Genomic DNA, 25,593 nt, shown 5'->3' on the forward strand with positions numbered 1-25,593 from the left:
AGCACCGGGAGGAAGTGGTGGAGAGCAAGGGAGACTTGAGGGCCAAGGAGGCACGTTGGATGCTCAATCATCGCACATAGAGGGTGCGATGATTATCCTCCTGCTGGATATTTGCATTGCAGGCCATGCGGGGGTGGAACCCCGACTTGCCTGACATGGGTCTGGTGTTCTACGTCGGTTGTGCACTGAACACTGCTTGCACTGCGCTGAAACACTGATTAATAGTGCAACGCCATGCACTTATCCACTAGTGCTGTAGTGGAGGGTACCAAACACCTTGCGTACTGTACTGTACTTATGTGCACCGCGTGCCCATGCACTAGTGTAGCAGTAGCACCAAGCATCGTGGGCACCACATGTACCATGTGTATTGAGCATCGGGTGCACCGAGTACCGTGTGCACAGTGCACAGTGCGTACTGAGCACTCTGCGTACCTAGTACTGTGTAGCACTGTGCATTTGTGTACTGGCGCTGTAGCAGTGGGCACCAAGCACCCTGTGCACCTTGCACTGTGTGCACCGAGTACCGAGAGCAATAAGTGCACCATATACCATGCAGTGTTGTGTCTGTGCACCCAGTGCCGTATGCAATGAACACCTTGCACAGTGAGATACCGAAGTATCAAGGGCTATGTGTACGCTGTGGTACCGAAGCACCGGGGAAGCAGCAACTGTGCCTACCCTAACCGTGCGGTTACACACACCTGGTCAGCGTGTAGGTGCACCAGGGGGACAAGAGGGTCGAAGCTGAGGTGGGTGAGTTGAAGCAGACAGCAAAAAACAACGGCAGAATAGGTAGATAGGGGAGAGCACACTGTTTGTTTACAAGGCCCGACTCACCGAGGTGGGCAGGCCTATGCAGCCGACGAAGTCTACTCGACAGTGAGGGCTGCGGCAAGGCCTAGTCCCGTGGAGGAGAGCACGGCTGGAAGAGTCACTCAACAGCAGGGATGCGGTAAGGCCTAGCCCCGTGGAGGAACTGTGTACTCTCAAGAAAGAAAAAGTCGCTCACACACGACAGACAGATAACAAAGAGCGGCCTACCATGCAAGCGATGAGGCTGCTGAAAGACAAAAAGGTGAAAGACTCAGCCTTTTCAAAGTCATTAATTCTAGGAAAGCGGCGGGCCAGCTTTCAACATGAATGCAAGGGAAATACAATCGACTCAGTTCGACTCGAGGAGCTTTTTTCTGTCAACACACTCAGTTCATCTTGAGAAGGAAAAAGAGAAATGGCTTCCTCAGGATAACAGTTTTAATCCCTCAGTGGGTGGAACAGAGTGCATCATCACTGGAAGGGGTCTATGGGTAGCTCTGGTATAGAGAGCTCAGCGATACTGACCCGGTGGGGTAGACATATACCGTACATAATGTTCTTTCTTGGTTGTCTTCAAATTGAAAGGGAACCCCTTCTGGCTTTCTGAAGGCAAACAAAACTGCCACTGTTACAAGATCCAGGACAATTAGTGTTCTTACATATTCTAACTGCTTGACAGTCCATCAGACACTAAAAGTACAAGCACAAGTTCATTTGGGTTGCATTTATCCACTGAAACGTGTCTTATTTTCTTTTGTGTAAACTTTTACACACACTCTATTGTAGAAGGTGATTCCTATGATAATTCTTAGTTTTTAGTACTTCACAATGTTATTAACTCAATACCAGCCTCAGAAATCTCACCTAAAACAATAAGTAACATGGATTTATTTCGGGAACTTACCAGGAATACTATTGCTTAGCAGTTTGAGTTATTCTAGATTTTATGGATACAGTACGTTCCATCTATGTAGATTTAGAATTCAGGTTAAGGGTCTTTTCTTTTAGAATGTGGAGGTGCATGGACACAGTGTGATTATTCCAATGTGTAGCACAGAAATATCAGTCATATCTATGTGATATCATAGTGTTGTGGCTGGACAAATCAGCTTGAAAATTCAATAGCAAACCAATAATATATATGTTACATGGCTATCCCTCGGTCTGCAAGAACCTCATAGCTTCAACAACCTGTGCTACATTCCATTATAATTTTAGTAGATGAAAAAGTTCTGATGATATAGGTTAAATATTACTGTGACATGTAGGTTAATGGTGCTCTAGTGCACTAGTAAGCATGCATGCAATTATAAATCCATTGGCTATTTGAGTGTAAAAGTATATTTTGAAAGATATTTTCATGTAATCAGTGTTAATTGTAACAAATCTATTATATGTTGGTGGGTTAATGTGGGAAATTATAATTGAAAATAAAATAATACAAATGCAGGAGGCCTTTGTCCGTTTACCAGCAGCCTTACTTTGACCTGAAAATAATGCCCTACATTAGCAGACCATAGATTCAGGTGTCATTGACCCTCGGGGCTTCACAGACCGTCAGGGCATTTACCTGTGAATAAATAACCTCCGCTGTTTGCCTTGGCTATCATCTAGTTAGTGGCAGCAAGTGAAACCCTGAAAGTCACAAAGCGGATTGATCTTTCTCCATGGTTCCTATTGTCTTTTTTTCCTGTGACTCTTGGATGTTTTAAAAGCAGCTTGTTGGTTAAAAACTTTCCAAAAGACCAGGTTTGAATAGACCTGAAGTAAATTTCAAATATTTTGAACTCTCCACTGTTGAATTACAACTTAAAGGTCAGTACTGCATACTGTGGGTTTCTATTTAGTGTGGTTAGTTTATCCAGGACTACTAACTAGTAAGCATAATATTTTAAACATTTTAGGAGAGATACAGAGAAAGAATGTTTATATAGAGGGAAATAAGTTTTAAATAATTGATATTTATACTTTTTATTTTTTATTTTTTTTAACTAGCTTAAATATAACAGTACCATTAACCGGTGTCTGCATAAATGTACACAGAGTTTTAAAGTTATTTGAAATATATCATAGTACTGAAACAAAACGTGTTGTAGGCTCTGTACTGTTAGAATGATATTGCCTTGATACTCTAATTCCCAATATCATTCTAACAGTACACAGTCCACAAAACTTTTTGTTTCAATACTACAGTACGTGTTGTGCTGGAACTAAAACTCTGAACCAATTTGATGCATGGCTTAAGTCTAATTCATTAATCTTGACCTGAGCTCCAGCTCATGCGGTTGCAACTTCTCTCCTTTGGATTGACGTACAAAGACTGTGAAAATTGTTTATTTTGACACCAATTTCAGCAATACATTGTTTCATTTCTGTTCTTATTCTCCCTGGAAAACAGCAACCTCTTCTGCTTCTAGACCAGCTTCTTACAGCTGCCTACCAAGTGTACTGTCCCATACTTTGACGTTAGCTTCTTTGGAAGTTTTGAATGGGTTCACTTTGGATGCCTTCTGAACAATTCTGACTTCGCATTTGGTATTTCTTTGGTCTGCCAGATTGTTTTTTTTGACATCAAACCGGTCACTAACCTGTAACTACTCCATTTCTGACCAGAAATGTCTGCAGTGGGTACAACTACTGTGGATACTTTATAATGATAAGGAATTGAATGAGTTGGGTTGACTTACATCTATATTACTCTATTTTATTGACACATACCCCTATCACACTATCCTGTCACAACTATCCTGTCACAACTACCCTGTCACACTATCCTGTTACAACTACCCTGTCACACTACCCTGTCACAACTATCCTGTCACAACTACCATGTCACACTACCCTGTCACAACAATCCTATCTCAACTACCCTGTCTCACCTACCATGTCACACTACCCTGTCACAACTACCCTGTCACACTACCCTGCTACACTTTTTACCAGCATTGGATTTTTTATTTTTTTTACCAGGAATCTTTGAGATGTCTAATCCATTTCCTCTAGTCACTCAGTGTTGACAATGTATATATTTATACTTGCTGCTATTTCAATGGTGGTTAACAAGTTATTGTTTTGCCAGCATAATAAATAGCATGATCAGTATTCGTGCCATTGTCCAATAAGCAACACTGTAACTGACTTGATTTCTGTTTGTTCCTAGGGGTCTATGTTGAAAAAGACGAGATTCTAAAATGCCTGGCTCGGTTTCATTACGCAGCATCAGAAAAATTGGACATGAAAACAATTCCTTTGATTCCAGTGACTCATGTAAGAAAATGAATGAGATACATTTGCTATTCTTATTGTAATTTATTACTACTATTATTTTTTATATATCACAAGTTTGTTTATATCAAATTATACAGATGCTATCATACATAACTAATATTGTCACCTAACTAATATTGCCATGTATAAAACCTTTTTTTTTATTTCAAATGGCAAGATTTTGAAAGGACGTATGGTCTATGTGTCTAAGAGGTTGATTTGACCAGCCAATATTACCATGCTGGAATGCCTCACAGATTTTCTTACAGTATTTTACAGCACTGGAGAATCAACCTGGAATGTGTCAGCCACTTACATTTAGGGGTAATCCCAAGGATAGGTTGATAGTGCTGTAAATACTTCCAAATAAAATCCAGCAGTGGCTTGTCCTGGTGGTGTCTAGGCTGATCAGACCCTAAGCTCTCTAAGATACAGGTTAAGCCATATCTTTTTTTCCAGTGAACTGTAATTATTTGCTCTCTCTTGACAGCTGTCAACAATCGACACTGTGGGTAAGTATTCATGCCTTTGAAATGATGATTTGCATAAAAGTTCTAATAAAGGATATGTCAAATATATTAACATATTCTCTGCATTTATTTTCATGTGCTGTATGACAGGAATGTGTACACAGTGAACGAAGACAAGAAGTAAGCACTCAATTATGCAAAAAATACAATAATGAATATAAAGGATTTGCTTTCATGTTTTATTACTATTGTTATTATTATTGTTTTTTTAAGGTCAGGTGGTAAAAAGGACAATGAGACCATCAGGATTGGCTTCTTCCAACTGGTAGTGTAAACAGCATGTTTCAAATGCCTTATCCTACAAAAATATTGCAGTACAAAGTGCATAGCTAAAGTGGAGCCTGTGAAGTATCAGATGTTCTTTTCTGTTGTTTTAGTTCCGGTTTGCATCCTGTTCGGAGATTGTAATGATGCTTGTAGGAAGCATCTGTGCATTGATCCATGGGTCTGCGCAGCCTTTAATGTTGCTGGTCTTTGGGATGCTGACTGACACATTTATCGAGTATGACATTGAGCTTCAGCTGCTGCAGGAGCCTCGACTGGAATGTTTTAATAACACAATCACATGGAATGGATCTGACCATGTGCCATACCAAGATGAAATGAACGCCACCAAATCTTGTGGGTAAGCTGTTTTAAAACTAACAAAACTGCAAGGGTTCCAGAGCTGCATAATAACAAATATTCAACTAGCCATCATAACATGGCCATTACCAAACAAGAGGTCATTCAGCCCATCAGTACTTGTCCAATTCCTAGTACTAATGATTCACATGGCTAGGTAACCCATCCCATACCTTCACCACTCTGTGTAAGTAAGTCTCCTACCCTCTGTCCTAATTATATCTCCACTTAATTTTCAATGGAGTCCTCTGGCTCTGGTTATGTTCTGCAATGTTAATCATTTCATCCCGAATTTGTCTTTCTTCCAGGCTAAGTACATTCTGTTAACTCAACAGACACACACTAGTCAAAAAATGTATAGTTAAATTATTAAAATGTGTCTTTCATTATTTTTATGGTTGAAGTAATATTGTAATTGACCTGAGGTTTGTGATGCTACATCTGAGATTCATCATGTTGGTTTTTTTCCAGGTTGTTGGATATTGAAAGCGAAATGACCAAATTTGCCCTGTATTATGTTGGCATTGGATGTGGTGTATTTTTATTAGGATATGTTCAGGTAAGTCCCTTCAAAAATAAGAATTCTGCAGTTGAAACATTTGACACATTTAAAACAACACAGAGAGACAGAGCTTTACATTTTACATCACATAATGATTCACACAGCTGGGAAATCGCATCTCAGCAAGGTATTTTTTTTTAACTTTCTCAGGTTCTAAGAGGTCTCTGTGCACTTGTGACATTTTTACCAGCAATGGAGGCCTCACAAAAAGAACACCTGCCCACCTTCTTGTACCTGTGACAGTTTATATTGGAACTAGGATAACAGACAGCCATAACCAAATTTCTTTTAGTAAGAACCTGTGAAATGTTTTTCACCCATGCTGTCTCGTGATATTTTCCAGATCAGTTTCTGGGTAACAGCAGCAGCTCGTCAGATTCAGCAAATCAGGAAGACCTATTTCAGAAAAGTGATGAGAATGGATATCGCTTGGTTTGACTGCAACTCTGTGGGAGAACTTAACACCAGGATGTCAGAGTAAGACTCATTGTAAAACCAAATGTAGTCGGAAGGCCTGAGCTGTTTAGCAATACTTAAAGCTTAATGATTTAGTTTTGTTGTGCTGTTTTGGCGTTTGCAGTAACTTTATTATTGTTACAGCTATTATTGTTACTGATAGCCCTAACCATTTTCTGGGGCCAGAGCCACAAAGCAACCACAGCAGCAAGCTATTCCTTTCTATCTGTTTAACAAAAAACATGTTTTTGCCTTGAGATGGACAGTTATCTCTGCTGCTGTTTTTAAACAGGAATTTGACAAAAAAAAAAAAAAAAAAAAAAAAACTTTTGAGAGCTTAGAGTTTCTGTATTGCAATGCACAATCTGTTCAGTGTTTCATGCTCAGTATGAAGTTTATCTTTTTGTTTTTTTTTTGTTTTTGTTTTTTGGTTTTCAGTGACATTAATAAAATAAACGATGCCATCTCAGATCAAGTAGGGATCTTCATTCAGCGATTTACTACTTTTGTTTGTGGTTTCCTGATGGGGTTTGTTCGAGGATGGAAGCTCACACTGGTTATTATTGCAGCTAGTCCATTGATTGGTGTTGGAGCAGCATTTATGGCACTGGTAAGTTGATCTTATTGAGTCATTGATAAAACTAAAATCAGGGTGTGAGCGTGACATCCTAACCATCAAATTTATGTTTCTTAGTTTGTTGCTAAACTGACTGGTCGTGAGCTGCAAGCTTATGCAAAAGCTGGTACTGTAGCAGATGAGGTACTTTCAGCTATTCGGACAGTGTCTGCATTCGGGGGAGAGAAGAAGGAAGTGGAGAGGTAAGAAGGCTATAACAAATTCCCTTTTTTTATGATTCTGCCATTTTCATCCTCACTGGAAACTCAGTATGCCATGATTTCCACAGTGATGGGCTGGATAAACTCAAAGTTAAGAAAAAAACAAAACAACATTTCACATTTACTCTTCTGTTTATTTCCAAATTACGTGTCCCTTCAACATGAAGGAACACTTTCAATACAACATAATAATGGAAGATGTTCTGTACTAAGTAGCATATTAGTGCCAGAGTCAGGATCACTGCTCAATATTGGTTTAAAATAAATGCTGGTATAAAATATGCTGGTAATACCAATGGTTCTAATTAGATTTCTTAAAGGTTATAGTATAGTAGTATATTCCAAATAGTATGGTAACCATATGGTGGTTTTCTTTAGACTGCAACTTTAAACTTCGTACCTAGTGTTTGTTTTCTATAATGATAGATTAAAGTCAACGAATAATAACTACATGATGGTTCTTTTTTAATCACTCTGCAGGTATGACAAGAACCTTGTATCTGCCCAGAGCTGGGGAATCAGGAAAGGCTTGATAATGGGATTCTTTACCGGTTACATGTGGTTTATAATCTTCCTCTGCTATGCTTTAGCTTTCTGGTATGGCTCCAGTCTTGTTATTGACACACATGAATATTCACCTGGAACTCTGGTACAGGTACTTAATGTTTGTAATATTAATAACTCATACCATCAAGTATATATAATCGCATGGCTAGAGTTCAGTAATGGAACTCCCATTTAAATTGCAGGTGTTTTTTGGAGTGCTTATCGGTGCCCTAAACCTGGGCCAGGCATCCCCTTGTTTAGAAGCTTTTGCTTCGGGTCGAGGAGCAGCAACAGTTATTTTTGAAACCAGTGATAAAGTGAGTGTACATGCTGTATATTTGTGTTATATAATGTAACTGATTGCGATTACTATCCAGGTGGTAGACTTAAACATTTTACACAGCATGCCCATGCTTAAGCAGTATGAATCTTCATGACATTAAAATGCATTCAGTACATATTTTACAGCCCTCAGTCCCTTTTTGAATTGTTATTAAAATTTACAACTTAGGTTTGGGAGGATGAAGAAACCCCCACACATGTACCACTTCATCTAATTGAATCATATCATCTAATTGAATGCAAATTAAATAATTACTGCCAGCATAAACAACCTGCTTACTCACCCTTCATTTTGCATTTGTTCTGTTGCAACCCACCACCCGCCCCCATCTCCTGCTTTAAATTTCTAAGTGTAGTTCTAGGGGGGTCTCCTGCCTTGTTCAATGGCCAGGTAAGGGATCTTTGATCCAAGTAGGTGTTATGCCAGATTATTTGTTCTATGTTCATTTACTTCACATACCTCATTAATAAAGTTTATTTATCTTATCCTTGCGTCGTGGGGTTTGTCCTGAACTATAGTTTAGCATTTGGCCATGTTGTTTTTCTAGCTTCAATAATTTACTTTATTTTAGTGGGAGAGAGAACTGTAAAATGTTTCTGATAATTAAACAATGAAACGTTTAATGTTTATCCAGGTTTTCATGAAAAAGTAAGGAACCTTTATTTATATTATGTTTTAATTCTATCACGTTAAACAAAGCCACTATGTATAACATAACAGTTTATTTATGCATTTTATTTCTTTAATTTTAGGATCCAGAAATTGACTGTATGTCAGAGGCAGGCTACAAATTAGACAAAGTGAAGGGTGACATTGAATTTCATAATGTAAATTTCCACTACCCATCAAGACCAGAAGTCAAGGTATATTGTTGTAACTATTCCTTCTAAATGTTCTAATCTATCATACATCATAAAACACACAGTAATACAGTGCAGTGAAATCTTTACCTTTGCATTTCGAATAGCATACTCAACTTTATTATACACCAGTCTTACCTAGGCCTTTGCTTTATCGACTTTATCACAAAGCATATTGTCTGCCTGTTCAATAAGGAGACTTACATTGTTCACATACCTTAAAAATAGTGTACTTATTGTATCGATCCATTTATTACCATATTCAGTAAAACTAAACTGAAATGAGAATAGCCAAAAAAGCAGTCTTTGTTTAATTATAAGGTGGAATGAAAAATATGAAAATATGAAATACATTTTTTTTAAAGGCTGTTGACCGATTTTTTTTTAAAATATTTTTTTCAAAAGATTTTAGACCAGCTAAGCATGGTCGTCAGAGCAAGTGAAACAACTGCTTTTGTTGGGCCGAGCGGAGCGGGGAAAAGCACTGCAGTACAGCTTATTCAGAGGTTTTACGATCCCAAAGACGGCATGGTATGGCACGGAAACACATGTATCATTAACAACCATAGCGATTCAACATACCAAAGAAGTAGTACTCAGAAGGATCGTGCTTTTCACCCATATGTAGCCAGTAATGTATATATATCTAATATCTATATATATATATAATATATATATATATCTATATTATATATAATATATATATATATATAAATATGAGGTAGTATTCAATAAGTTATTTCCCCATCCAAACTTTTTGTTATACAAACACGCTTGTCTATTAATAATAATTATTCTTATTATTCATAATCCTTATTATTAGTAGTAGTAGTAGTAGTATTATATTAATCACAAAATGTAATATAATTATTATCTATATAGCATATAAAGAAGAAGAATCTTCTTCTGATTAATGTTTTAATAACTGTACTGTGCAATGAAATGTTGATACAGGTGACTTTGGATGGCCATGACATACGGAGTCTAAATATCCAATGGCTGCGTTCACTGATCGGGATAGTAGAACAAGAGCCTGTTTTGTTTGCTACCACCATAGCTGAAAACATCCGATATGGACGAGAGGATGCATCAATGGAGGACATCATTCAAGCGGCAAAGGAGGCCAATGCCTATAACTTCATCATGGATTTGCCACAGGTAGCGTTTCATACTTTTTAAAGGGATTATAAATTATTGAGGGGCTCTAAAATCAAATACAGAATAAGTGAACATCATTAACTACATGCTCATATATCTCTTCATTATGTCTTTGCAGAAATTCGACACTCTGGTTGGTGAGGGTGGGGGTCAAATGAGTGGAGGGCAGAAACAGAGAATAGCCATCGCTCGAGCTCTTGTGAGGAACCCTAGGATTCTGCTGCTGGACATGGCAACCTCTGCACTCGACAACGAGAGTGAGGCAGTGGTTCAGGAGGCTCTTGATAAGGTATCTCAAACACATACAGTACACACATTGAAACTTGAACAATTCTTTGAATGCATTGAGAATGACTGGCTGAATATAGGCAAGATTGTGAATATTGTCATGCTTATCTTTTCAAGGTGCGCATGGGACGAACAACAATCTCCATAGCCCACCGACTCTCTACAATCAAAAATGCAGACGTGATCATCGGATTTGAACATGGGAGAGCTGTAGAGAGGGGGAAGCATGATGAACTGCTTGAAAGGAAAGGGGTCTATTTCACTCTAGTGACCCTTCAAAGCCAAGGAGACAAAGCCCTGAACGAAAAAGCTAGACAAAGTAGGTATTTTTTTGAGTGTCCACAAATAAAAATATATTACAAAAAAAATTGTTATATAAACCAGTACTAGTATATGTGATGAACTATTCAACTGCAACACACGAAAATGGCCTCTCTCTACATGTCAACAAAGCAAGGATAGCACAAAGGGTCATTGCCCTGCAAGCATGTGACATGTCTGACTTGGAGGGGTGAGGCAGATTTGGGGTTTCAGTTCAAGCTCATATAATGCTTGGCTCATATTTTTTTATTTATGGACAAACCAGATAGAAGTTTGTTTCAAGGCTTAAACTTGTTGTTGTTTTAAAAAACTTTTCAAGCTTCAGAAACAGGTTTTTATTTCAATTGGGTTTCAGTGGAAAGTGAGGAAGCAGTTGAAGAACTCGCTCTTGAAAGCAGAAGTATATCCAGAACAGGGAGCTACCGTGCAAGCTTAAGGTATGTCAGAAACCTGAATACAGATAGCTGAGCTTGGTGTATTGGGAAAATGTGTTTCTCATTGAATTGGACCCATAGTAGGGATATATATCTATATATGATATATATATAATATATATATATATATATATATATATATATATATATATATATATATATATATATATATATACACACACACACACACACACACACACACACACATATGTTTTGTGATACAGTTCTGCTTCTTTATCTTCCATGAATTTTATTGAAAAATATTTGAAGCGACAAAAGCACTCCCACTGAATCTTAGGGTCTTTTGAATTGTGCCTTGAAATGTCTATACCTTCTCAGAGCATCTATCCGTCAACGGTCAAGATCCCAGCTGTCCAGAGTAATGCCTGACGCCTCAATGTCCATTGCTGGAGAAATGAGCCAAAGACTCTACAGTGATTCTGTAGGCTCTGAGAATTTCAGGGGGAAGGTCAGTCTGAACAGAATTGATAATGATGGTTGGTTGGAGACCTTCACTCATCATTCTCCCTAAACCTCATCCTTCACACCTGCATTCTTATCTGATTTTCCTTAGCAAGCTGTGATTGAGGAAGAAGATGAGAACATTGAACCCGCCCCAGTGGCCAGAATCCTAAAATACAATGCACCTGAATGGCCCTACATGTTGTTTGGTACTGTTGGTGCTGCTGTGAATGGGGGACTTAACCCAATGTATTCTCTCTTATTCAGTCAGATTCTTGGGGTAAGTGAATATGTAAAATCTGTGAAAAAAACAAAATAATAATGTAACATTGCTGTGCCACCAATCTTAAAAGACTCCTTTGATTAAGGACTGTTGAGAACTATATGGTTTCACTATATGAACTTTCACAGATTGCTGTGGTTATTTCACTAATGAGGATAGCTGTAAAAAAAGCCACTTGACCCCGTCTGGGGCTCCTGGATTATTCGGCCATCCTCATTTGTAGAATAACTGCATTACTCTATCATTGCTCGTGGTGTATTCTCTGTGTATTTTCAAATAGCTTAGTTTGTCGGAGAAGTGGAAGTCTTTAATTTACAGACTAGATTAAGGTTACCTTAAACACTTTTAATTCAGTCCCACAGGCTAAGGGTGTGGTACACTGTATGTAAGTAAACAAACACATGGAGAACTAGAACTACAGTTTCAGCTTCTTTTAATAATCTTATATTTGCCATATTTTTTTTAGACATTTTCAATACCTGATAAAGAAGAACAGAGACGAGAAATAGATGGAATCTGCCTGCTTTTTGTTTTGGTTGGGATTATATCATTCTTCACACAGTTGTTGCAGGTACGAAATGCCGTTTTTAAAAGTGTTTACTCCATCATTTTTAATATCTTTAAGACTATTTTGTATCAATAAATGTAATGTATACTGACCCTGCTTGACTTGTTTATCAGGGCTTTGCTTTTTCAAAATCTGGTGAGCTGCTCACAAGGAGACTTCGTAGGCTTGGCTTCCAGGCAATGCTGGGGCAGGAGATTGGCTGGTTTGATGACCACAAAAACAGTCCTGGTGCTTTAACTACAAGACTAGCCACTGATGCTTCCCAGGTCCAGGGGGTGAGCTGAAGTAGTTCTTGATGCTAAAAAATTATAGGAGTATAATAAATAAATAATTTTGTCCTTTTTTTCTAATCTTTACTAAAGACCTCATTTATATTTTGCTTCCCTTATTGCAATATGTTGTCGTAAAAGCATAGCTAAATGTTGTAAAGAAAATGGAAAGTATTTTAAAGCAAAAGCAAGCATTGTAAAGCATGGAGAGGTACTGGTATTATTGTTAAACTACAAAAATACAAAGCAAGGGAATTGTTCAGATGAATGCATCTTCAGGAACAATACTGGAATGTGCCAAAAGGTTGTAAGCTAATGTGGATTCTTTTGAAAGGAAAGGGTACCAATTTTTATGTTCTGCTTCCAGGCCACAGGATCCCAGATAGGAATGATTGTGAACTCTTTCACCAACATTGGAGTGGCCATTATCATCTCCTTCTACTTCAGTTGGAAACTGAGTTTAGTCATACTGTGCTTCCTGCCATTCTTAGCATTATCAGGTGGTTTACAAGCAAAAATGCTGACAGGATTTGCAAAACAGGACAAGCAGGCAATGGAATCTGCTGGGCAGGTAGGGTTTACATCATGTTATATCATGTTATCATTGTAACATAGTTACCAAAGCTACAAAACTCCTAATACTATTCAGCCCATGTTCCACTACAGATGTATGTTATAGACATGATCAAAATGCCTGAAAATATCATGCCAGGCCATTATGTCAATATTCTGCCAAACCAGACATTTGACCAAAAGACTACAACTTTTTGGCAGTTGGTCAAATATCAAATCCTGACATCTTTTAGTTGTTTGGTCTAACACCTGGCTTTATAGATGTACATAGTCAATCTGCCTTAGAACAAGCACAACCCAATTGCTGAGATAATTAAAGAGCGAGTAGGATCAAATTCATTTTTATTTTACTCTTAAATTATCCTTTTCTCCTAATATTTACCATCGGAGTGGTTCTGAGCTCTGGTGTATATATATATATATATATATATATATATATATATATATAATACACACACACACACACACACACACACACACACACACACACACACACACACACACACACACACATATATATATATATATATATATATATATATATATATATATATATATATATATATATATCTGTATCAGAATCCTCCATGCATCATCTGCTGGCCATTGAATCATTTGCTTTTCCTTGTCCTTTTGTAACCCATTAGATAATGACTTATTTCTCTTTCAGATTTCAGGTGAAGCATTGTGTAACATTAGAACAATCGCTGGTTTAGGCAAAGAGAGAACATTTGTGGAAACGTATGAAGCACAGCTTGAAGCCCCCTACAAGTCAGCACTTAAAAAAGCACATGTATATGGAGTCTGCTTTGGGTTTGCTCAGTGCATCGTTTTTATGACTAATTCTGCATCATACAGATATGGTGGATACTTGGTCAAAGAGGAGGGACTTCACTTCAGCTTTGTGTTCAGGTTTGTATTCCATGCTAATTATACTGACCTTGCAGGCTATTTACAGTATAAACTGACACCGTATCATGAATAAATGAAATATGTCTTTATAATCCTAGAGTCATCTCAGCAATCGTAACAAGTGGCACAGCTCTAGGAAAAGCTTCATCCTATACGCCAGATTATGCCAAGGCCAAAATATCAGCCGCAAGATTTTTCCAACTTCTTGACCGGGTACCCAAAATTAATGTTTACAGTGATGAAGGAGAAAAATGGGTAAACTTCAATCTTCAAAATTTGTGTGTGTGTGTGTGCTTAAAGACAAATGTAAATCATAGAGACCAATGTCAAACACTCAAAAAGCCACATAGGTTTGATTTATAGAACCAGTTTAATCAAACCATTGTTTTCCTAAGAGTTTGTTTCTGTGCATTAGATGTTGTGACATGTTTCTGCAATAATGGAACCCAAAGTTCATTTTTGTGGTGTTATTAATACCATGTTAGGTACAGATTGTCACTTTTTAAAGCACATTCCTTTGGAGAACAATTATTTAAAATTATAAATAATAATGGACAAACTAGAGCCTATATGTTGTATTTATTTTCTTGTTAAATGAATGATTATTCAGCTTCAAAGGGACATCTTTTTATTGATTTTAGACACTGGCACTTTACATAAAATGTTTCATACTGTACCCTCTAATTTTTTGTTTTTGTTTTTACACAATAAATGTTCTCTATACAGACCAACTTCAAAGGAGATATTGAATTTATCGATAGCAAATTTACATATCCTACTCGGCCGGATATAAAGGTGCTGAATGGACTGTCTGTTTCAGTGAAGCCTGGGCAGACCCTTGCCTTTGTGGGCAGCAGTGGCTGTGGGAAAAGTACAAGTGTCCAGCTGCTGGAAAGATTCTATGATCCTGATGAAGGAAAAGTGGTAAGTTTACAGCAACGGGCTAAAAAAGGATCTGATCAGGTGTTCACAGTTGAAAATGGAAGGAAAAAAGCTCTTCTTCAGCTGTGTAGAATGAAAAGAAAACAACTGGTTAAGGGCTTTTGTCCGAAACATCCTGAAATAAATTATATATATATATATATATATATATATATATATATATATATATATATATATATATATATATATATATATATATAAGTCAGATCTTTTAGTATAACATATCTGCAGTACTTGAATTCAGCCTAAAATGTTTTAAAATGAATGTATACTTTCAAAATTAATATATGTATTAAAAAATATATACTGCATTTCTCTCACTTTAAATCTGCGTTGGGTGTAGTTGGATTAATCAGTCATTTTTAAATGCAGCACATGTGTTTGCTTGATTTTAGTTGATAGACGGACATGATTCCAAGAACATCAATGTACGTTTCCTGCGGTCTAAAATTGGAATAGTCTCCCAAGAGCCTGTGCTGTTTGACTGCAGTATTGCTGATAATATTAAATATGGGGACAACACGAGTGACCTTGGCTTGGAAGACGTCATTGCTGCAGCAAAAAAGGCCCAACTGCATGACTTTGTAATGTCCTTGCCAAATGTAAGTATCTTCTTTAAATGTTGAAGCATTCCCCAATCCATTATTATAATAGGAGTTAACAGCTTCTTGTGACTGCTGTAGGTAATAGAAATACAGCTTGCAGAAGTTTATAACTTTGACACAGGGTGATTCAATTCCATTTGTACATTTAAGCCACTAGATTTCCAGATCACCTGAGTAAGCAGTGCTTGAACCCAATGATCACTTGATTTGACACAGAGTTCCGTTTACAACGTATTGAGGAGGCGTGTCCCTGCCAAACAGCAGGGGTTTTTTAACGGAATTGTTTCTAACGTATATACCGTTTAATACGTAGTTTTCCTGTTCCACAGGTAGATATTTTGCGCAAATAAGGTACATCCGTGACAGTAAATGACAGTCACGGTGGCATTAGTGATGTCAGACAGGAAAACAGTTGCTGTTTACTTTTATTCTTCTATGTTTAGTTTTATTGTTCTACGTTTTTGTTGGCACAGCTGTTGTACGGTTTCAACGTATAAAGTATACACATTTAATCACATTTAGCGAAAATATACATTTGTAAAATTGTACTATTTATTACATTGACGGCCCACTTGGGGTGTGTTTTGTACAAATACAAACTTGCATTGTTTATATTTAAGGTACTTAAAATCGCAGTTACATACTGCATTTCGAATTGTGTTTACTACGAACTTCGTTTATAAAGTACTGACTTCCATTGTCCCTTTGGAGTTATAAGTGGAGTGCACCTGTAATGTTAACCCTAATTACACAACCTGTCTCTACGGTCACCTTCTCTTAACAGCCAGGAAACACCAGAGAGTATTTTGTCTCTCTTGTATACGACATGGTCCAAGTCAACGACATGGTCTAAACCAGCGACAAAGTCATTTTAGTGGTCCAATTATTCAGATTTCGTATTGGGTCTAGTTATAAATCATCCTGAAAGTGCTAATTCAATTTTTTTGTTTGTGAATGTAATGCAAATCAAGCTTGTCTCTTCTTATTGGCTGAGAAGGGATCAGTTAGTAACAAGTTGTTTCAAACCTGTTTTTGTGACAATAACTGACAGTTTTGTTTAAATTACCAGGAAGGCACTGCTTTCTCTGGGATTAATATTTATTTCTAGTAACCACTTTCATGCTTATATGCTTTTTGTAGCAATATGAAACCCATGTGGGTGCCCAAGGATCACAGCTCTCTCGTGGACAGAAGCAACGGATCGCCATCGCCAGAGCAATCATCCGAGACCCCAAAATTCTGTTACTGGATGAAGCAACATCTGCTTTAGACACAGAAAGTGAAAAGGTAAAACACTGTATCATATATTTTTCAAACCTTACCTTGGCTTGACTTGGTTACATTTTTTTTTAACCATTTAACATTATAAACGTCCACTGAATAATAATAGTTAAGCTGATACCATATTCAGGAAATGTTGACCTTGAATGTTGTTAAAGAAGCCAATAACAGTTTAGAACAGTTTGTTCTATTACGTTCTGAGTTTTGCTTTGTCTTTTGCAGACAGTACAGGCAGCTTTGGATAAAGCCAGAGAAGGACGCACATGCATTGTCATCGCTCATCGGCTTTCAACTATTCAGAATTCTGATATTATCTCTGTTATGTCTAAAGGTTATGTGATAGAAAAGGGAGCACATGAAGAACTTATGGCCTTGAAAGGAGCTTACTACAAATTGGTCACGACAGGAGCACCAATAAGTTAATAACTACAAATACCATGAAAAAAAAAAGTAATAGCTTAGACATATTCAAATCCAAAAAAGGATTGCACTTAAACTGTATAGTAATTTGGTTTAGTGAGTAAGGGCTCTTTGATACATTTAATTTCAATACGTTGTTTTTTATGTTTTTGGTACATTACTTAATTATTTAAAATAATTCTGCATCACCCAAAGCATTATATAAAGCATTGTATATAGTTTTAAGAAAAGCTTTGAGTCAAATTATTCCATTTTATTTTGACATTTCTTTTAAATGTGCTTTAATTTGAATAATGTATCAATTCTGTTTAAGATAACATACTGTAGTTTATCATTCCTTTTATTGTCTGCATGCATACCATTTGGAATTTTAAATAGTGGGTATCACATATGTTGTTTGTATATTGAGATAACAATTCCAGAATGTTTCTTACCACAATGGAATATGGAATTATAAATAATATAGCATTGAGAAAAAGAGTGGCTTCAGAAATTACTGACAGAGCGATTCAAAACCAGTTACTCAACAAAGAGAAACTGCAAGAGACTGAGAGAAACAGTAAAACAATTCCACGTGCAGGTCCAGAAAAAATCATTGAACTGTTCCAACCTGTCACTGAGTTGTTTCTTGCTTGTTATATTATAATTGTTTTCAATTGAACATATGGCATAAGCAGATGGTGTGACTGTCTAGAAAACATACATTGAATCATTAATGATGTTTGGCAGTTTGTGTTGACATTAATTATATGGCCTGTTTTGAACAATTGAAATGTACCATGTAATTACAGTTATGTAGAGCTGTACAAATATTACTGAGCTAATTTGGGAAAGCAAACATGTACCTAAATTTAACCATGCTGGAATATTCCCACCTCTTCCCCTAGTTCTTCTTTAAAGAACATTAATCAGGTAAACACTAATTCATGTTTACTGTCGCTGTCACATTTGTTTACTGATTAAAGGCTAATTATTATTTCACTGGGATCCGATTATAAAAAAAATGTTTACCCCAAAGAAAGCCTTAAATAACCATTAACAGACCATAGCAATACCAGTAATGCCAATTTAACACATCGATATGGAATAATATTTAACTACCATAAGTGCAATACACAACAGCCTGTACATTTGTACTGTAATATACAAATGCGCAGGGTGAGTTGTGGCACTACAGACATGGCCAAAAGCCATAAAGTCAAATGAAACCTGCGGAATAATGTTATGTATTGAATTATATACAGCTTTGTGACTCTGTGTGACAGCTATCGAATGTTGCTTGGTGTTAAATCTCCTTCCCGACCTGAGAGGGCACTAGAAAGAAGGAACAGAATACCCTTAATCAAATGGAATGACAGTTTATTCCGTAGGGTAAGTAGAAGTCGTCATTTAGGAAGGGGGCGGAGCTACGGCATCCAAGCTCACTGACCAGAACGGTAATTGGCATGCACCCGAGGAATGGAGGAGCGGATGCGCTCGTTAACCTAGGGGTCATGGGCGAGGGTATAAATAGGGGGCGTAGCTTAAGTGATCTGTTCCTTTGCATATGGTTAAAATAAACGACCTAGAAGGAGCCCATATTTACGTACTAAAGCCGTGAGTGTTCAGTCAGTCTGTGTAATAACACTGTTTGTCTTGTGTTGTTTGTCTTCTCACCAAGAATACTAAACACTATCCAGAGCTGCAGCCGCAGGCCAGCATAAAACCCGGGCATCACCACTCACCTTTCCACTCCAGGAATTGTCTTTGCACCACTAGCGCTAAAACCACGCACTATCGGAACTGTGTGTGTGTTTTCGGTGAAAGAACTGGACTTTGGGTTACGGGTCAGACTCGTGGGATTATAAAAATAGAAGCGATACACTGTTGTACCACTTCTTTCATTGTTATCGTTTTCAGGTTTCGCCATAAGGCTGTGGACATCTAATCATTTAAATAAACACCCTTGCACCTGTCAGCATTTGTCTGTGATTAATCCGCTCTGCACTGCACTCACCTGCACGTATTCACCACTTTGCCACACTGTTATACAAAAACAACTATCATTGGAGTTGCCTTTGTGCTACCATTCCCCCTTAGCACAGTACCCTTGTAGCACCACTGCATTGTCGCAGAAGTTCCTTAGGTAAGGGCTGGTAAAGATAATTCTGTTTGTGGCGTTCAATTAAAGTACATTTGAAAAGGATATGGCTACTACATTTGAATATATTTTTTTTATTTTTTTTTATTTTTAGCAAACTTAGAGGTCTTAAATTTTTTTTCAATCAAACTTGGTTAAAAAAAAAAATAATAAAAAAATAATAATATAATATAACAAACTCAAATTGTTTTACATGAAATAACATATTTTGCATTTCATTAGTCTATTAATTTCATGTTAGCATGGCATTCCAGTAAGGTCTAACAAACAGTCTGAAACCGATTTTAAAGGAAAACACTTTTTTTTTTTTTTAAATGCTACAAACTGAATATACTACATAATGATTATAAGAGGGTTTTACAGATATGTAAATGGACAACAGTACATTAAGATCATGTATTTTTGCAACATAGCACCTTTCATGTTGAAGTAGTTGTCTGTCACAATGAGGGAAGGGGGAGACCACACATGCATTCCTGTACATCACAAGTCCTTTAAGAGAGCCCCATTTTACATGCCTTTTGTTCTATATTTACAATGTTACAATGGGAACTGTGCTCGTGTAGTCATATACTTCCAAGAAAGCCATATTTATTAGATAAACCCATATTGATGTATTTGCCACAATAAATTTACACAGTACGTTTGATATAGTTTTCATCCCCATGCTTTACCATACATGTCCAGGCCTTTGTATATAAGTTAATACACTGTGTACAGTGGCTCTTGTTCTATATGAGATGTCATCTCATGCAGTTTGGGCAAGAGGACAGTGAAGCAAAGTGGAGCTGGCTGTTCAACTGTGGAAAATGATGTCTTATATAACAATAAACCCCCAATACACGATTTATGAACTTCTTATAAATCACAACATGCGAGTGATGTATGTTGAATGAACAGGATGACATCTGTGTATGGAACACTGGATTTGTCAACCTGAAATTTAGACAACAGTGATTGGATGATTTGTCATACATGATTTTTAATGTTTTACTACTCTTTGATACAAGCAAACTAAACTTCTAAAAAGGGTTATTGTTACATTACACAAAATTGTAATTTCAGAGAGTTTTTTTTTTTTTTGATCTTTATAAGCACATTAAACTGAACTGCAAGAGTGCAAATCTGGACAATAATCGTTATAATCTTGAGTCAGAAGAAAACATATTTATTAATTGAATGTTTTTCTTTCTTTTTTTTAAGAAGCCTCATTCTTTAATTCTAAGCAAATGTTCCAGCACTCTTCTGTTACAAGGAAAAACACACACCAACCCCTCCAGCTCACCTCAGTCTCACCCACCTAAACATTTACACAATATAAACCAGTTACATGTTTGTTTTTGTGTTAATTTCTTTACATTTCTTATTATAAATGATAGGGGTTATATCCCGTGCAGACAGTACTATAATGAGTTTACAAATATTATATAATATATATATATATATAATATATATATATATATATATAGTATATATATATATTATTCGAATGTTATATAGTTTATTTCTTATATACAGTAACAAAAAAGAAAAATGTACCATTTACATTTTTGGAAGTTTTACTGTACTGTATTATACATTTAGGTGGTAACACGTATGAATAGTACTTTTGTGTTTTTTAGGGTGAGGTTCAATAAATAACGTTAGCACCAACTATTTTTAAAACGATTACACCCGTGAACTGTGTTGACCTCACTAGAAGGAAGAACATTTCGATATCCAAACAATTAAATGGCCATGGTAGGTTTTTTTTTTATACAAACATTTTTGTTGCTAAAAATCTATTTTATGTCACTTTGAGTGATTTGGCCTGATTTCCATTCTGATCGCACATGTGGTCCAAATTCAGATGCAAAGGAGAACAATGTTACGTACCTGCATTACAAAATAGCTTTTATCGATTACACTATGTAATACAATTTTTGTTCCTGGGTAGTAAGTGTTATTTCTTAATTGCTTATGCCTCAAAAGTATAGAAAATGGCAATTATTCCCCACAAACTTTGCTTTTGTGACCAGGACAGTGATATTTCAAAATATCACTATTTCCAATGGGAAAACGGGCAAATGTGTGTCTTTTCGTTCACATAAAGTCAGAAAAAAACAACATATGAATCCAAATTAACATGTATTTATACTAAAGTAATACAAAAATGACTACAAAAGATTTAGAAGTGAGTAGTTTTTTGAGATTTACGATCATACTGTAAATACAGTATAATACACTTCTAAATCTTTCGTAGTCATTTTTGTGCATCAAGCATCATCCCTCTACTGGACACAGAGACTTAGCAAGGACTGTACTGATCTAATCCAGTTTCTTATCACTGCACCCCATTAACAGATGGATGCAATATGGAATGAGTGCAACTACAGTGAGTGGAACCACTGCGCTTTTAACAAAAGACAAAACATAAAAAAGAAGCTCTGTATGGGTGGGGATCTTTATGAAATCATAAAATTGCAAAGTGGTTAGTGTGGTGGCTATGCACATCAGTTTAAAACTGGTCTTATACCCATTCTTGCCTCTACAGCTTTGAAGGAACATCTGGGAGTTGATGGCTAGGCCTAGCCCAAAGAGAGCTCCTAAATTTCTGACCAGTCCTGCAAAAGGGGTAGTATCAAAGTGGATCCACTCTGGATTAGCACACCACTTTTTAGCTTTTGGAACTGACCACAAAAGGTCAATATCGATCATTTTAAGGATAAGGTAGAAGCCAAGTGCGAAGAAAAACAAAAATAGATTTGTTGTAATATATACTTTTAAACTTGCTGTCTGAATTGCAGGGATGTGCTCAAATGCTTCTGCAACGAGCATGCCTGTCAAAATAAATAAATAAATAAATAATACTTATTAGTGCCATTATAACATTTCACTTTCAACCAACATGAACCTTATATTGCATTTACAGTGATTAAAAAAAATAATACTGTTAGAATGCTTGAAACTGGCACTGTATTTTTTCCAAATATTGTTACAAACAATAAGTATTATAGCTTAAAAGTATACTACTGCCATTATGAGACAGGTTAGTTTTACCCTACTGATGATGTGTCGTTGCAATAGTAATCCTGCTAAGCACGAGACAAACAGTTTCAGACATTTGGTGTATTGGGCTGAGGATCCAATGGTGCAATGCTACCATCTGAATCCCCCCTAAATGTAACTGCAACTACTACTACTACTAATACTAATAATAATAATAATAATAATAATAATAATAATAATATAGTATTATAGATGAAATTAATGAAAACATATTCATAGATAAAAATGAATAAATAATCTTTTAAGCAGTCATAAAGATTAATTTTAGTTAAGCATGTTTCATTTTTAGATTTGGAAGTAAAAACAATTGAATACATAGAAATCTACATAGAATGTACTATATTATTTGTAGCATAATGTTTCATCAATGAAGGCAGAGAAGATAATAGCACACTGTCAATTTTAGGTACCTATATTAAGTACAGTGTTCTATACACCACCTCACATTCACAAACATACCTTAGTGATTCCAAAAAGGTTACATGTACAAATAGTTTTGTTAAAAGTAAATGCTTTAAGTGGAATTTCTCCACAAGGTAAATTCCTATTGGTACCTGCAAATACTCCGAGGACCACCTGATGAGGGAAGTGTGTGGCAATGAACACTCTGGAGATGCACACACTGACCTGAATGACCCAAAAAGCCATCCAGAGAACTGACCAGGTGAGCCTGAATGGGTGATAATAAAGAATGAACAAGTGAGAATAAAACAATAAAATAAGGGCACATCAATAATATTAGAAAAGAAACTAACTGATTTTTTTTTTTTTTTTATCATCCTGGCAATGCATTTTGTTAATTTAAATGGGCTGTCCTCTCTCCCACTACCTTCACATTGTGAATAAATATTATATGTTACCTACACGTGAAAGACTATTTTCAAATATGAAGCACTGATGATAGTCTAAAAGACTAAAACTTTTGCAGTTTGTTTGTCAGTTAATAAAATATGTTTTTAACCTTATAATTTTGGCTGTTGGACTTGTTTCCTGTTGCAGAGAAGTGCAGAGAGCAAGTCTACTTGCTGCTACCAATCTACTTTCCTAAGGACTAACACACCTGCATTAACACAAACATTTGGCCTTGCATATTGAGGCGCAGTAATTGTGGGGATTTTCTAATATGAAAATTCAAATACATTTTAATGATCTAAAGGTGAATGCATACTGTTTTTTCTTCTTTTTTTTCTGCAACCAGTAGTTTTAGCAAAATACATTTGAAGTAAATACAATATGCAAGATTTCAACTGTTCTTACCGGTGCAGTTTGTTTTGCGAGTTATCCCTGTGTGCTCTTGTGAAGCTGAGTGCAGAGGTAACCATCACATACCATACACACGAAGACCCCATAGCATGGCCGGAGGGACTGCCTGAAATAAGATATTAAAAAAAAAAAAAAATAATAGTTTCAGTCCTCCCACACTACTAATCTGTTTAATGAATTGTCTTCTTTAGCATCTGTCATTTATATAAACCAGATTTGATGTTGATGATCTTGATTTCCAATTCCCTGTGGTCTTAACTGCTACAAGGAGAAATCTTACCTGGGCCTGTTTCGCAGGTAATAGGGAACTGTTCAAGCTGTGGAAGTGAATTGTTCTGATGCAACAAAGCTTCTTGCACCCACCAGTAAGGACGATGACCAAATAAAATCCTGAAAACATGAAGGGGAAATTTAAAGGAGGCAGACAACAGACATAATTAGAAATTTGCAGTAGATCATTTTGGTCATCAAGTTCCCCTTAATGATATCCACCTTAAAAAGCAGCAGGATGGCACTAATTGTAAGCACTGATTTGGTCTATAACTACATTTAAAAGGCTGCATATTACACAGACATTGCTTACCATTTAAAAATTAGGTTGAACCAGTCTCCAATCACTGCCACCCATATCATTTTTGTACCAACAATTTGGCTGAGCTGGAACCAGAGAGGAAAATAAACTGAAAGGATGTTCCGGGGATCTCCAACAGAGGACATGAAGTTCAGGAAGTCAAGGTAGTCCCTGTAGTTTTTCTGTAAATGGTGGATGACCAGCACTCCATTACTGTGAATTAAATCACTCATATTGTCTTTTGATATGGTGAAAAGTCCTGACAGATATTATCATCATGCATATGAGGCATTGAACCCCTGCCTATTGAGTGTTCTTCCTTTTATACTGGTGCTGGGTGAGCATCTCTAGTTCATTAGAAGCAGAGGGACTGATCAAAGCTTCTCTGGACGTGCGCATGAACCTGTACTTGTGCAGTGATTCTTGACTGTTCAAGTGTTTGTTTTTTTTTAAACTATAAAAGGCATCTGCTGACATGAATTAAATTAAGAGAAAAAAATTCTGAAGCACACACCAAGCCTTGAGCAACAGCTTTTATTGACCTTTAGGTTATGTTTGCATGAAATGTTCCCGATTGATTTATTTTATTAGTTAAACATTAGCCATTGATGTCTTGCTGACTTTTACTATCTCAGCACCAATCTCAGACAGCCAACGCCATTAATCAAATAACTGTCCTCAACACTGAACTTAGAAGTAAAAAATAAATGTTATGCAGGGCTGTGGAAAAGTTTGCAGTGCTCAAGACAATGAAAACCAAAAAGTACTGGTGAAATTGAGGTTTATTTTTATAATCTAAAGTCTAATGACAAAACAGTGAACAATAATGATAGCAGACAATACACAATGGTTTGCCTATTGCTCTGTTTTAATCCACGGGTTGGCCCGGAAATAATAGTCCAAATATTTAAGCACCCACAATTAACACAAACAATATCCATGGAAGGTGCTATAGTGCTCGTGGTGCAAATACAGTTAATCGTGACACAAGTGCAATGCTGTCTGGGTTTGGTGCTGGCCTTTAGGTCAGCTCTGGATCATGTTAGCCATCTAATAACAACAAACAAACACAACAAAACAAATAAAACACAATATGGGTCTACTTCTGGTTTAACCATAACCATAACAAAAGGAACAGATCACCTTACTATGTCCCCTTATATATCATCAACCATGACGCCTTGGTTAACGATTGCAACCACTCCTCCAGTCCA

The 25,593-nt window shown here is 36.6% G+C and overlaps 2 protein-coding genes across 2 annotated transcripts; one reads left to right on the forward strand and one right to left on the reverse strand.

Moving 5' to 3' along the window:
• The first annotated feature begins 2,443 nt into the window (after positions 1-2,443).
• On the forward strand, positions 2,444-18,338 carry LOC121321392 (bile salt export pump-like). Its single transcript, XM_041260309.1, has 29 exons — positions 2,444-2,631; positions 3,977-4,083; positions 4,574-4,595; positions 4,704-4,733; positions 4,827-4,878; positions 4,991-5,238; positions 5,709-5,796; positions 6,143-6,276; positions 6,694-6,865; positions 6,950-7,074; positions 7,573-7,747; positions 7,842-7,955; positions 8,734-8,844; positions 9,247-9,372; positions 9,796-9,999; positions 10,118-10,288; positions 10,405-10,606; positions 10,964-11,045; positions 11,382-11,511; positions 11,617-11,784; positions 12,254-12,358; positions 12,469-12,630; positions 12,992-13,195; positions 13,868-14,109; positions 14,208-14,364; positions 14,836-15,033; positions 15,447-15,653; positions 16,797-16,943; positions 17,160-18,338. The coding sequence occupies exons 2-29, from the start codon at positions 4,008-4,010 to the stop codon at positions 17,358-17,360; spliced, it is 4,053 nt and encodes a 1,350-aa protein (XP_041116243.1). The 5' UTR covers positions 2,444-2,631; positions 3,977-4,007; the 3' UTR covers positions 17,361-18,338.
• Positions 18,339-21,804: 3,466 nt separating this feature from the next.
• LOC121322292 (glucose-6-phosphatase 2-like) lies at positions 21,805-24,649 on the reverse strand. Its single transcript, XM_041262066.1, has 5 exons — positions 24,392-24,649; positions 24,089-24,198; positions 23,803-23,914; positions 23,100-23,215; positions 21,805-22,316 (listed from the first exon to the last, which is right to left on the reverse strand). Exons 1-5 carry the CDS (start codon positions 24,610-24,612, stop codon positions 21,805-21,807), a joined length of 1,071 nt encoding a protein of 356 aa, XP_041118000.1. The 5' UTR covers positions 24,613-24,649.
• Positions 24,650-25,593: the final 944 nt, after the last annotated feature.

Source organism: Polyodon spathula, chromosome 10 (genome assembly GCF_017654505.1).
Source record: "Polyodon spathula isolate WHYD16114869_AA chromosome 10, ASM1765450v1, whole genome shotgun sequence".
Lineage (NCBI taxonomy): Eukaryota > Metazoa > Chordata > Actinopteri > Acipenseriformes > Polyodontidae > Polyodon > Polyodon spathula.

What these genes read in the sequence shown, in the direction of transcription:
- LOC121321392 (XM_041260309.1), top strand. Translation starts at nt 4,008, where the DNA reads ATGCCTGGCTCGGTTTCATTACGCAGCATCAGAAAAATTGGACATGAA. An exon ending in GAGCAGCATTTATGGCACTG is followed by an intron (nt 6,866 to 6,949) that starts GTAAGTTGATCT and finishes TATGTTTCTTAG; the next exon opens with TTTGTTGCTAAACTGACTGG. An exon ending in AGCTACCGTGCAAGCTTAAG is followed by an intron (nt 11,046 to 11,381) that starts GTATGTCAGAAA and finishes ATACCTTCTCAG; the next exon opens with AGCATCTATCCGTCAACGGT.
- LOC121322292 (XM_041262066.1), bottom strand. Translation starts at nt 24,612, where the DNA reads ATGAGTGATTTAATTCACAGTAATGGAGTGCTGGTCATCCACCATTTA. An exon ending in TCGCAAAACAAACTGCACCG is followed by an intron (nt 23,216 to 23,802) that starts GTAAGAACAGTT and finishes TCACCCATTCAG; the next exon opens with GCTCACCTGGTCAGTTCTCT. An exon ending in GGTCCTCGGAGTATTTGCAG is followed by an intron (nt 22,317 to 23,099) that starts GTACCAATAGGA and finishes TTATTTTGACAG; the next exon opens with GCATGCTCGTTGCAGAAGCA.